Genomic DNA, 13,041 nt, shown 5'->3' on the forward strand with positions numbered 1-13,041 from the left:
AGGTAAGCCAATCCCTGTAACAGGCCATGTAGGCCCACAGGGTTGAGATACATTGCAGTTCCCACATTTCCTAGACAATCAGCTTACAGATGGCAATGAAGCTGTCACCCTTATGCATCAGCCTCCCTTTACTCCCATGAATATTCCTGGTACTCATTTCTGTTACAGTCCGAGTTGAACCCAGGCCCACAGTGCAGCTGGAAAGATTAGGTCAACTGAAAAATCCAGTGACCTCATGTGGAAACATGTGACCTTCCAGCGTGTAGCACAGTGCCTCAACCAACTACTCTAAAGCATCCCCCCCTTTTCCTGGATAATAGTGGTTAACATTCCCTGCATATTTAAAGTAAAAATAGGGTATTTAAACTACCTAGTATAGAGATATATCACAAAATGTTCAAAATTTAAATACTTCTAAAACTTCCTAATTTTTGATTGCCAGCATGCACTTCTGTTGAAGAAATTACCATGATTTATGTACAAATCATTCCTGAATTTCAAATATCCACTGCTCCACAATCATTGTGAACTAGATCTCATGACATTTCTGGGTGTGCATCACACTGGGTATCAGCTCCTGAAGTTAAGACATGCATCTGAGAACAACCCTGTATATTTTATAAATATACAAACTGTACCATTTCTGGTATACAGAAGTTGAAAGTGTCAAGTGATATGAATTTTGATGCCTTCATGGCAGTGAGCGTTCAGACTGAAGTCTTCTTTCTGGGTTGCAATGGCATGCAGTGTTCCAGGTGGATGATAACAAGGGTTCAGAAGAACATCTAGTCTCCTTTTTTGGAGTCAATCTACCATAATACACAGTGTCATGGCCTAAAAGACCACAATCTGAAAAACGAGGTCACACAATCACAGCAGACTATGGGCAAGCATGAGGCATTTGTGCTATGTAGTTTCAGTTTCATAAATTTTATCTTGATAATTATTTTCCTTTAACATTCAGAGTTATACAACCATGTAACCTCAGCTTATCTACATACCTCAATTCTGGACAGCAACAGCTTGTCAATGAGATGTCGCCAGCAAATAAAAGCTTGGACACGAACATCTGTACTATCATATTTGAATGCCCTTTCTTCCACATTCAAGAGTTTGTTAATAAGATGATTGTTTCCTTTTCTAACGAGTTCTGCTCCCAAAACATCTAACATCAAGCACCATATTGACGCCCAATCAGGGGCAATACCCACAAGCTTCACCATCTTATCAGAGTAACTGAAAAATAACAACATTTGAACAATGTAACATTAGATGATCATGATGTACATTTACACGCTTTTCAGATCCTAGAACTCAATAAACCTGAGTGTCATGACCATACACAATAATTTATAATCAGGAATACCAAAGTTATTGTGGGTTTACTTCTGAAGAAAACTGTCATACTTCAGTACTCCTCTATTGTCCTGTGTTCCATGTAGATCAGAACATTTCAGAAACGGATCTGTTCCCTTTCTCAGGTGAAAGAATTCAGTGAATAATGGTGGCTCTTTCTGTATGAGGACGGAAATGAATCCAGCTTACGGAACGTTATGGCACAAGGCACCGTGACTGAGATTAGCTCCCCTTCCCCATGCCTCCCCATCTTAAAGATGAAAACAGGCCTTGTTTCCAAGCACCGCATTCTCTTCGCAATACTAGACAGACACAAATCCAGAACCCTAATTGTCATACAACCCTTTACAATTGTCCTGCCATATCTGCACATCAAACAAACTAGTAAGATAAAGATATATAAATGTAGTTGCAGTATGAGCTTATGGCCATATTTTTCATAGGAATGTTGGCAGGGGCATAATTTCCATAAATACAGATGCATATTACGTGAATACATGTGACACACATTCAAAATCTCAGGTTTGCAAGCTTAATGTGCAGAAAAAAGTTTCAAACGAAATTTATAAGTTAGTATTCTACCTCGGTAACAGATCTCTTAACCCTAGCAGCAATGGATATTAGTTGTCATATTCACTATAACTATTATTAGCAAAAAAAAAAATTAATTCAATCAAAACTTCATTCTAAGTGTATGTGAAATCCATACCTGTCTTTAATGTCACTTTTTATCCTTTGCCAACTCTGAAGTTTCAGCTGCTCATCTCTTGGTATGATGATCAAAAGTGCCTTTACAGCCTCTCTAGCTGCTTTCCGTGTATCTGCATCAACTTCTTTGCACAAAACAGAGTCATACACTTCACGAAAAACAAATACTTGTGGTAATAGGAGCTCAAACCAGAAGTCAAGATCTTCCTCAAACTGTATGAGCAATAATGAACCACAAACTTTTATCAGTCTTTTTGCAAAATACAAAGCCTCTAATCTCAGACTTGAGATCAAGGAATCATAATCCAACAGGTCATTCAAGTTGCGGTCAATTGACTCCCCAGAGACATTTACACTTTTCTTGATCAGCTCCTGCAACAGTTAAGAACAGTCCATATTACTAGTTTCCAGGACTTCCTCCATCATTTCATAAGTCCTCACATATTAATGGCTCCCTCCAGTAACTTCTCAAGACTTCAGTGACATGTTGCCTGCCACATGCCTCCAATGGTAGAAGCATGTATATGTAAAAAAACAATACACAAAGCCTAATCTTAGAAGATTTTAAGATGCAGATTATTATACAACAACTCTGTAATAAATAACTAATGTGACTGTATTATCATTCAATTCATCATGTATGTTTGCTGTGTGTTTTGATCCAGCTGGATCATCATCAGGCAATTTTTCATGAAATGTACTGTTCGTTATTGAATTGCATTTCTAATGTGGATCTACATTAGTAATCATTAATATGAATTTCATTACAATAACTGTTCCTGCCTAGAGATCCAGAGGTCTCGGATTTCCAGCACTACCAGATTTCTTTCTGAGAAGCAGTTTGTCTGGAATGGGGTCCACTCAGCCTCATGAGGATAATTAGAGGAGCTATTTCAAGGACAGTAGCGGCACCAGTCTAGAAAACTGAGATTAACAGCTGTGGGGATCCGTTGTGCTGACCACGCGACAATCTCTCTCTGCATAAGTTGGCACTAACTTCGCCAACAAGCAGTGGTTGCTCAGTCAGTATAATTCACTTGTGGACTACAGACCACGCAGTTTCTTTTGTTTGTTCATATTTTTTTTTGATGATGGATCAAGCTGCACCAAAATGTGTATCAGATGTACATAATGACATGAACAATACTGTGGTGTACAGACTCGCTGATAAGAGATGACTCTGTAAACATCAGCTGCTGCTAGGTCATGCCTGCACACAATACAGGTGTCACGATAAATGACAGGTACAGAGTTGCTATGTAGCACCCACAGCATACAGGTACACGGTGATGTCACACAACAATAGAAGAGGTGGTGCAGGTGGTGTTCTCTGTGGGTCCACTACGAGTTATATAACTCAACAGACTGTCTGTTCAGCGAGTGAGTGCAGTGCAGTCGAGGGTTCAGCTGTGGGTGTTAAGCAGCAAGCAACAGATGCAGAAGAATCTCCACTGCTAAGATTTGTATTAGGAAACGTCTAGTGAAGACACTGCAGTAGAACCGTCATTTCAGAGAGCTGTAACCAAGTAATGACTAGTGAAAGTAGACTGAAAAGGCTTAGTGTGAGTGATTTGTAGTGTGGAAATCAGCAATAGTGCTATAGTTATTTGTAGTCACAACCTGTAAGTGGACAATAAATCTATTAACCAATCAAAACCCTGTCTACAGTCACCAATACATGTGACAATACAGTAATATTGGTAATTTATTACAAATTTGTTGTACTGACAGTTGTATAATAATACTACATACAATACAAAACAGGATGAAAACAATACAGATAAGGTTTCAGATGTTTATTAAAAAAATTAAAAGCCTAACGTTGTGGACTTCGTTGTCAGAGCCAAATTCAGCTGGGCTTTGGGTCCTGATTTTTACAAATAAACTTCTATGATTGACAGAATTAACATAAACAACATGACTGTAACTTTTGAAGTTATGTGGGTCACCTGTTAGTATGTATCATGTGATATTCTAGAAACCACAATGCAACATTTCATGAGGTGAATCTGGTCCTGTCCTCAGGTAGGGGGGACCAACTCAGTTCGGACCACAAACATTACTTAATCCCAATAATGGTAAATCTTAACTCTTTCTAACTCACCCAACTGAGTATGTAACCCCTACCTCCATCCAACACAAACACACCTGATGGCAGAAGAACATTCAGCCCATGAAATGGTGGGTTCTGGTTTTCAGAATATCATCCAATGGACACAGTTCATGAAACCAGAAACATTAGGTGTAATGAAACACTGTTAGAATATTTTCAAACTGGCATGAAGTTAGTGTCTGCTTTTAATGTTACATTAAATATATATAAGATTGGTCTTTACCTTATGGTCTGAGTATCTCATTGTCATAACAGCATCAAGAAACTGTGGATCATCAAACCTGGACATGCACTGAAACAACTCCACCACTGTTTCACTCTTACATGACGGTTCCAGGTCTTCTTCAATTGCTCGAGATGTTTTTAATAACAAGGCATAGCACTGCGAGGCCACGTGCATTCCCATACCCAAGCCTTTTTGCAATAACTGTACCGCCTGTTTCAGGACCAACAGCACTTGAGACCGTAACTCACCATTTCCCTAGAGGCAAAATTGTTCCAGCTTTGCAATTAAAGTGCAACAACAGTTCACATTTTTGTATTGAACAAGCTGCTCTTCTTCTACCTCTCTCACATAAAAAATTCATCTACATCAGCAGTTACCCAATTTTTCAGGGCCACCACCCCGTTGGTTCCATAAGCTCATCCTCAATGTCACCTGCCCTACCCTTTAAAAACATTCTTCAGAACAGCAGTCTGCAAAACCCACTAAGGAAGGTAATAATAATAAAATAAAACAACACATTTAATACCACTACTTCACTGTTAGTAAATTCTTAAACCACCAATCTAAATATTTAAAAATTAAGTTCCTACCCCACAGAATCACACCGTCTCTTGCACTGTGATGTCTTGTGGTCTGGTAGACCTTTACCACTGTTTTGGATGAACTCCTGCCCCCTCATATCCTGAAGATGGAGGCAACATCTTTTCTGACAAGTTCCTAACAATATACCAGACTATAATGCATAAGAGAAAGAGACAGGAATGATTTTAAAGTATGGTGTTCTTTGTAAAGATCTAAAACTGAATTAAAACTTTACTGCATATTAAGAAACACAGGATTCCTTTAAAATCTGGTTATTTCCAATGAAGAAAGAACAGAAATTCAAAGCCCAAACACCCCAAATGTAACAGTGTTGTTGCCAATGATTATGAAAACACACATGAGTAATATGTCAGTTCTTGTACTGTCCCACAAAAGCAATCACTGTGTAATAAAACAACTGAGATAAAGTGAAAAGAATAAGTCAATCAGTTTATTGTATTAATCACAATACATGTTTTGGTCTCTTCTGACCATTAGGTCACTATGAATAAAACCAACAGATATAAATACTTATGCTGAATTATACAATAAAAATGCATCCATTTTTATAATCATAAAAAGTAATGTGTAACACACAGCATGAGTAATATAATAAACTGAGCGATTTATCATTTTCAATTGATATCAACTGTTTTATTATACAATGACTAAATGTTGTTGTGCGATGGTACAGGAACTTTAATATTACATATACATAACAGGAATATATAAAATATCACATAAACACACGTACTTTATAGTTCCTACATGAAAATTATGAGTTATAATTTTGAACGTTCAGAATTTAACTTAATATGTTCCTTCAACTCATACCTTCTCAAGATACTGCAATAATGTCTTAATCAGCTTCTCCCCATGAATTTTAAACGGCAGTGGTAACAAATCTGTCTCATTTTTAACAAGATGGTTAAAGTACCTAAAAAGAAAAAATAATGGTACATAATTAGAAACACAGGTTTCAGATTTATGTTCTATTACTGTTTTCATCTTACAGATGACACAAGAGCAGTTTCAATTAATATTAACAACATGTTCTAATTAATGAACACATGAAGAAGGAGAGGGGGTGACAGAAGCGGCAGCTGTGGTGGTTGATCTCAGCAACTGCACCTTTTTGTGAAAGAAATCTTCTAGCAATTAACATTCTAAGTGCTGTACAATGCAACAAAACTAGTTCCTGTTTCCATTAAAACCTGGTCTGATCTGTCAAATACTTTGCAACAATGATTCTATCTTTTCTAAATAAAACTGGGCATATACAGTTCTTCCTTATAGAATGGAAGAGATAGCACAGTCAGCATAGTGACTGGCTATGGCTGGACAGTCATGGGCTCAGAGTTCTGGCCCCAGTTGGGGCAAGATTTTCCTCCTCCCTCATGTCCTCCAGACCACTTCTGGGGCCCACCTATCCTCTTAACCAATGTGTCCTGGGGGCTCTTTCCCTGGAGGTAAAGTGGCCAGGGCATGAAGATGACCACTCACCCCTTAACTAATGCAGAGGTCAAGAACGTGTGGATTTGTGTGTCCACTCCCCATACCACTTAATGGCATAGTGTTTAACTGCTTAAGCACTGGGACACCTTTACCTTTTACCTTATGGAACAAATTCCTTGTGAATTGAATTGAATCTCATTACTTTTCAGACACAATGTGTATGGAGAGAAATTATTTTATTATTACACCATTATGCACAGTACATTTTATAAGACACACAGTACACTGATGTAATGTCACACAGCTCCCATTTAGTGTAAGAAAAACCATTCTCTGACAGACTCATTAAACACAGAATTCATTGTAAACATTGAAGCTGAATTCAGGATCTGCCTACCCTGAGTTCTAACCATGGGCTGGTTGGTTATCCTCACTAAGATGAAGGCAGATGCTGAGCTGATGGGATTACTGTACAAGAGTATGACAACTCAGCCCAAGGAGACTTTCACTTCATTATTTATTTAAATTTAATTAATGATGCTGTCACAACTGAGATCATACAGAATCAAATAATCTGAGGACTAGCGAATAATGAATATAAATGGATATGGAAGGAAGTGGTCATGGCCTAATTTGAGGTACCATCCTGACATTTTCCTAGAGGGACTGTGGAAAATCATGAGAAACCTTTGGCTGGATATGTGGTTTATCGAATGCATGCCAAACTATCCTAACTAACTCCATGGAGCTGAGCCCTTCTTGAGAAGCTGACAGTTGCTCTGCTCCTCAAGAATTTCCCAACATTTTGCGGAGCCTGGAAGTTCATTACCATGTTCCCAAGAGCCCTCCACTGGTCCCTATACTAAGCCAGATCAATCCAGTCCATACAACCCCATCATATCTCTCTCTCTAGCATTGAGTATTGAGTATAGAGGGGGTGGGTTTCCCCATGCACTTAGACCAGTTATTGGTCCATTGTGCGTCCCCCTTTTAATTTCTACTGTCTCCATACCCTACCGGTACTGGTGCTCGCTATTAGCCCCTTTCTGCCAGCGAGGTTCCAACCTTCTACTGGCAGTGGTATCTAATAGTTAGTCCCTTTCTGTCAGAGAGGTCCCCCCTCCTCTGGCAGTGGTACCTAATACTTCCCCATCTACTGGAGGCATTGGAAACTACTTTGGGCGGGAAACTTTTTGCCAAATTTAGCTCAGAGGTCTCCTAGAGACATGATGTTCTTTTACGTGCCATAAATCTACAACACGGGTCCAAGGCTTAAAGTCCCTCCCGAAGGACTTGTTCCCTGAATTTTTCCGCCCTTAAAAATTCCAGGACCTCCGCTGGGTTTGAACTCGTGTACCTTGAGTCATGAGGTGGGAACATTACCCCTAGACTACCGAGGCTGATCTCTCCAGCATACATTTATTTTAATATTATCCACCCCATCTATGTTTAGGTCTTCCTAGTGGTCTCTTTCCTTCAGGCTTTCCAACCAAAATCCTATGTCTATTAAATTTACAAACTTCACATGAGGTATTACCCATTAAGTTCTGAACATGACGCAACCTTGTCTTCTGTTTGGGCATGTTCGTTTTCCAACACCATAAGACTCCGATCAAGAACACTGTGATCCACTCCCGTCGTAACCATTGTAGTGCCCTTCACAAAGCTCAGCGATTAATCAAACCCGCACTCCTGTAAATGGGAAACTTCATGTTACATCTCTTGCACATCACTGCAACAGCCATGGAAAAACACTAACTTTATGTAACCTTCTGTTATAGCACATCATCATCAAAAAACAGCTACATAAATGACCTGAACACTCTTTCCATCAATATTCATTTAATACCAATTCAAGAAGCTACAAAAGATGCATATATCATAACAATTCTTGGGTGTGTGAGCCACCCCTTAACTATTTTTAAAACTATCTTACAGAAAAAGTGTAAATGTAAAATGGTACAGTTGCCTCTGCTTAACTAATTTAATACTATGCCATGAAGGCACATGGGGGAGTGGATATATAGATCCACCTTAATCTTGACCACGGCACTAGCTGGAGGTGAGCGGTCAGCTTCATGCCCCGCCCACTTTATCCCCGTGGAAACAGCCCCCAGTACCCACTGTATAGGAGGCTGGGTGGACCCCAGAGCCAGTCTGGAGGACGTGGAGAAAATTCTTGACCCTACCAACACTTGAATTCCTACCTTTGATTGTCCAGCCTGCAGCCAGTCACTGTAGCGACTACATGTGTGCTTAATTCTCCCTATAACTCTGTGTCAGACATCTGTCACTCTGATAAACATTCAACCATATATGAGAAAACCTCAAGATGTGCACAGAAACACTTATAGGTTACTGTATAATGTGTTCATTAATGCTGACAAAATTTTACTAGAATTGGAATATGCAGATAAATTTTTCGTTGAACTCCTCAATATCAAAGCCATGAACATGCACTTTATCATCCTTATATTGTATCATGAGTACAGACAGTGCTCCTCAGAGGTATGAAAACACCTAGAGAGATAGACATCTTGTCAAAATATTTATAAACCTCAGCTCATAAATAATACGTGGTGCAATCCAAAAGTTCCCGAAATATATTACTAAAGACTATTACATCTTTCCTAGATCTTATTCTGCACCATCACCTTCAAAGTAGTCCCCTTGGGAGCGCATACACCGATCCCAGCGTTTCCGCCACTTTTCAAATGCATCCTGGAAGTCTTTCTTTGTTAGGGTGTTTAGTAGCGTCTGCGTTTCCCCTTGAACTTCCTCAACTGTATCAAATCTTCGCCCCTTCAACTTGATTTTCATCTTGGGGAAGAGAAAGAAGTCGCATGGAGCTAAGTCTTGTGAGTACGGTGGGTGGGGAACAACCGCCATCTTGTTTTTAGCCAAAAATTCCTGCACAATGTAAGCCATATGCGGTCGTGCGTTGTCATGGTGGAGTACCCAGTCGTTCATGCGCCACTTCTCTGGACGTTTTCTCCTCATGTTCTCCCTCAAACGCCTTAGAACATCGCGATAGAACTCTTTATTGACTTTCTGACCAGGAGGGACGAACTCCTTTTGAACAATTCAGTCAAAAAAAAAAAAAGATCAACATGGACTTAATGTTGCTCTTGACTTGTCGAGCTTTTTTGGGCTGAGGCGAAGAAGGGCTCTTCCATTGCAACAATTGCTGCTTGCTTTCAGGGTCCTAGTCATAAACCCAACTTTCGTCACCAGTGACAACCTTTGAAAGAAAGTTTGGATCCTCTTGAAGTTGTTGCTGAAGTTCCCTGCAGACTTCCAAGCGATGCTGCTTCTGTTCATTTTGCAGCAGTCGTGGCACAAACTTCACCGCAATCCTCATGTTCAGTTCCTCTGACAAAATTCGTTGACATGTACCATAACTTAGTCCCAAGGTGTTACAGAGGTCTTGGATGGTCAGTCTACGATCTTGCAGGATCAGATCCCTAACTTTCGCGACATTTTCTGGTGTTTTGCCCGTTGATGGCTGTCCAAAACGATCGTCATCATCAGTCAATGTTCGACCATTTTTAAAACGCTTATACCAGTTTTAAGTTTGTGTCTGGCCTAAACTGTTTTCACAAAAAGCTTGCTTCAACATTTGGTGCGTTTCTGCAGCGATTTTCCCAAGTTTCAAACAAAACTTTATACAGACAAGCTGCTCTCTCAGGTCAGCCATCGCAAAACCGCAAACTCACGGAAACACAACAATGGAAATATGTTCACCAGCAACAAACCCAACCACTCAACTCAACACCGCTTGCCACACTGATTCAAGAAGGATGTGTGAGGAGACACCTAGCGGTATTTCGATGTACTCATAACCATTCACGCGCAAAATTCTAATTTCGGAAACTTTTGGATTGCCCCATGTACATCAATGACTACTGCTGAATCCAATACTGAAATGAACATGCATATATAGTATTTAGGCATCCTGTTGCACTTTACACTTCTATATGTATAATATAAATACCATCGTAAATGCAACAACTTATTGCAGTTCTTTGTCTTTCTTCTTACACACAACATGTTTCAGCCGTAACTGGCCATCAGCAGGTGTAGTATTTCGTTTACATAGCTGTTACACTGCATGTAATTTAAAATTTAAAAACACCAGCTTTCTCAATTGTCATTGCTGCATTTCAATTGATCCCGATATACCAGAATCCCCTTGCTGATTTTGTCAGTTATGTTTAAAATCTCTGTTAATATACACTCGTCGATTTAAATTTAAATTTAATTTTTTTTTAATTTAAATCATAGGGATACCTGCTCTATGTCTACATGTGCTGCAGCGGCTACTTCTTGCTTTCAGCACCGTTCATGTATTATTCTGTGCAGGTTCCCTGTGTGAGTGCCACTGTTATCTTTAAACTTTAAATTTAAACTTAAAAAAAAAATTAAATTTTAAATTTAAAGCAACGAGTGTATATTAACAGAGATTTTAAACATAACTGACAAAATCAGCAAGGGGATTCTGGTATATCAGGACCGACTGAAACGCAGCAATGACAATTGAGAAAGCTAGTGTTTTTAAATTTTAAATTACATGCAGTGTAAACGAAATACACCTGATGATGGCCAGTTACGGCCGAAACATGTAGTGTGTAAGAAGAAAGACAAAGAACTACAATAAACTGTTGCATTTATGATGGTGTTTATATTATACATATAGAACATGCATATGTCTGATGTAAATGTAGAAAGAAGGAACAGAAAATGATCCGCTCCAATTTTTTGTAGTTCTTAAAAACGTTTTCAACTCCTATAAGATGGGGCACGCGGTAGTGTAGTTGGTTGGGGCACTATACTACACGCCGAAAGGTTGCGGTGTCAAATCCCCATGGGGTCACTGGATTTTTCAATTGACCTAATACTTCCAGTCGCTCTAAGGCCATGGGGTCAACTCAGCCTCTAACAGAAATGAGTACCAGGCATTTTCCTGGGGTGTGAATGATGACCAGTGCGTAAAGCTGACAACCTCATCGCTCTCTGTGAGCCAATTGTCTAGAAAATGTAGGAGACTTGATGTCTCACATCCCTATGGGCCTCCACAGCCTGTTACAGAGACAGTTTCTTTTAACTTCCTTTTTCTTTACCGCTATAGAAGACTGTGGGCACATTACTAAATGAAGAACAGTCAAATCAAATGCTGCTAAGGCAGATTCTCGGCTTCACTCAGTTCAACTCAACTTGTGCAGGGTGACAGAGGTATAAAAGAAGGAAACTTCAAGATTAACTATGCAACTGTACATCTAACTTGCTTCTTCTATCGCTTCTTCAGGACTAACCCTTCCCTCTAGTGATTTTACATTTTGTAACATACTTCTGTTCCTCAACCACACAGCTCTCTTTCTAATCCCCCCACCCCTACCTCCACTGTAAGCATGATCCAATAATTCAATTTATAAAACCTTGACCAAAATCAAATAATGTAACATGAACTTTTAAGGATAATATTAACCCAACTACTTTTTGTTTATGGGTAACAGCATACCAGTCTCTCAATGCATAATGTGTTTTATGTCAACCATGGTTTCCTTCCTTGGCAATTAGTAGTACTTAATGCATAAAGCACTTGTTTCATTCTTACCAAATATACTGACTTTCTATCGGACTAAATTTATACAAACTACATTATGCCTGAATACTTCATGTTATTAATAACTATAACAATAGTTTCTGAGTTTTTATATGTAATACTTATGTTATAAAATATTGAAACCCCAAGATGGTACACAATAATACATATGCCAAGGCAGGCCATGTTAACTGTTGCATCACTGGTGATGTCATTCAGTTAACGATGCATAAACATCGGAAAAAAGAACACGCACCAAAAACAACAAAAACTTCTTATATTACGAATTATAAATATAACTGATACAACAAATCATACCTGCACAAAAACACAATGGCACTACGTATTTTAAGTTATTATACACGCCTCAGTCAAAATAATGACAGCAATGAAACTGAAATTGCCAATGATACAATAACCACCACTGAACTTGGTTTATATTACTGGCCTTACCTGCAACTATGTCATATCTTTTATCATCCACACAAGATTCATAAACAAATACCCTGGGCACCAAGGAAACTCAAGCTACGTCCAATAAACACCGTTGTCCGAAACGAGCAAGCTACAACTTAATGGCAAACGACCAGTTATGAATTAATATAAAAAGATATTATTTTAATATATAAAGGCAGATGATAAATATTACGTTATCACTATTAATTCTACAACATCACATACCTGCAAGTACTTTAACGCGGGAACGATAAACACATTTGTTCCTAATAGGTGTCATCACTGATGATAGACTCACTCACAGTCCTCACAGTCAAGCCGGTCAAGCCAGCCGCAACATATACGTCACAACAAATGAGAGAGCGAGTATAGAACCGCGATGGCTGAAATGGAGGAGGTGATGAGTATGGTTTGTGCAAAGGTAAAGGATGGTACCAAGCTGACTTTTATTTTTCAATACATCATTTCTCACGTTTCGTGCCATCAACAAATCGCCCCCAACTTATCATAAATTGTTACATAATTGTAAATATTAACAAAAAA

At 39.0% G+C, this 13,041-nt stretch overlaps 1 protein-coding gene across 1 annotated transcript in view; it reads right to left on the reverse strand.

Moving 5' to 3' along the window:
- LOC111867368 (telomere-associated protein RIF1) overlaps positions 1-12,761 on the reverse strand; it is a 70,901-nt gene extending 58,140 nt beyond the window's left edge. The window contains exons 1-7 of the mRNA XM_023857159.2: positions 12,724-12,761; positions 12,496-12,613; positions 7,978-8,132; positions 5,820-5,922; positions 4,401-4,658; positions 2,066-2,436; positions 1,002-1,236 (exon numbers count right to left, since the gene is read on the reverse strand). Coding sequence (XP_023712927.1) covers positions 1,002-1,236; positions 2,066-2,436; positions 4,401-4,658; positions 5,820-5,922; positions 7,978-8,087 — 1,077 coding nt within the window. The 5' untranslated portion in view covers positions 8,088-8,132; positions 12,496-12,613; positions 12,724-12,761. The remainder of the gene's footprint in view (positions 1-1,001; positions 1,237-2,065; positions 2,437-4,400; positions 4,659-5,819; positions 5,923-7,977; positions 8,133-12,495; positions 12,614-12,723) is intronic.
- Positions 12,762-13,041: the final 280 nt, after the last annotated feature.

The sequence above is a fragment of the Cryptotermes secundus genome, unplaced genomic scaffold, assembly GCF_002891405.2.
Source record: "Cryptotermes secundus unplaced genomic scaffold, Csec_1.0 scaffold278, whole genome shotgun sequence".
Taxonomy (NCBI): domain Eukaryota; kingdom Metazoa; phylum Arthropoda; class Insecta; order Blattodea; family Kalotermitidae; genus Cryptotermes; species Cryptotermes secundus.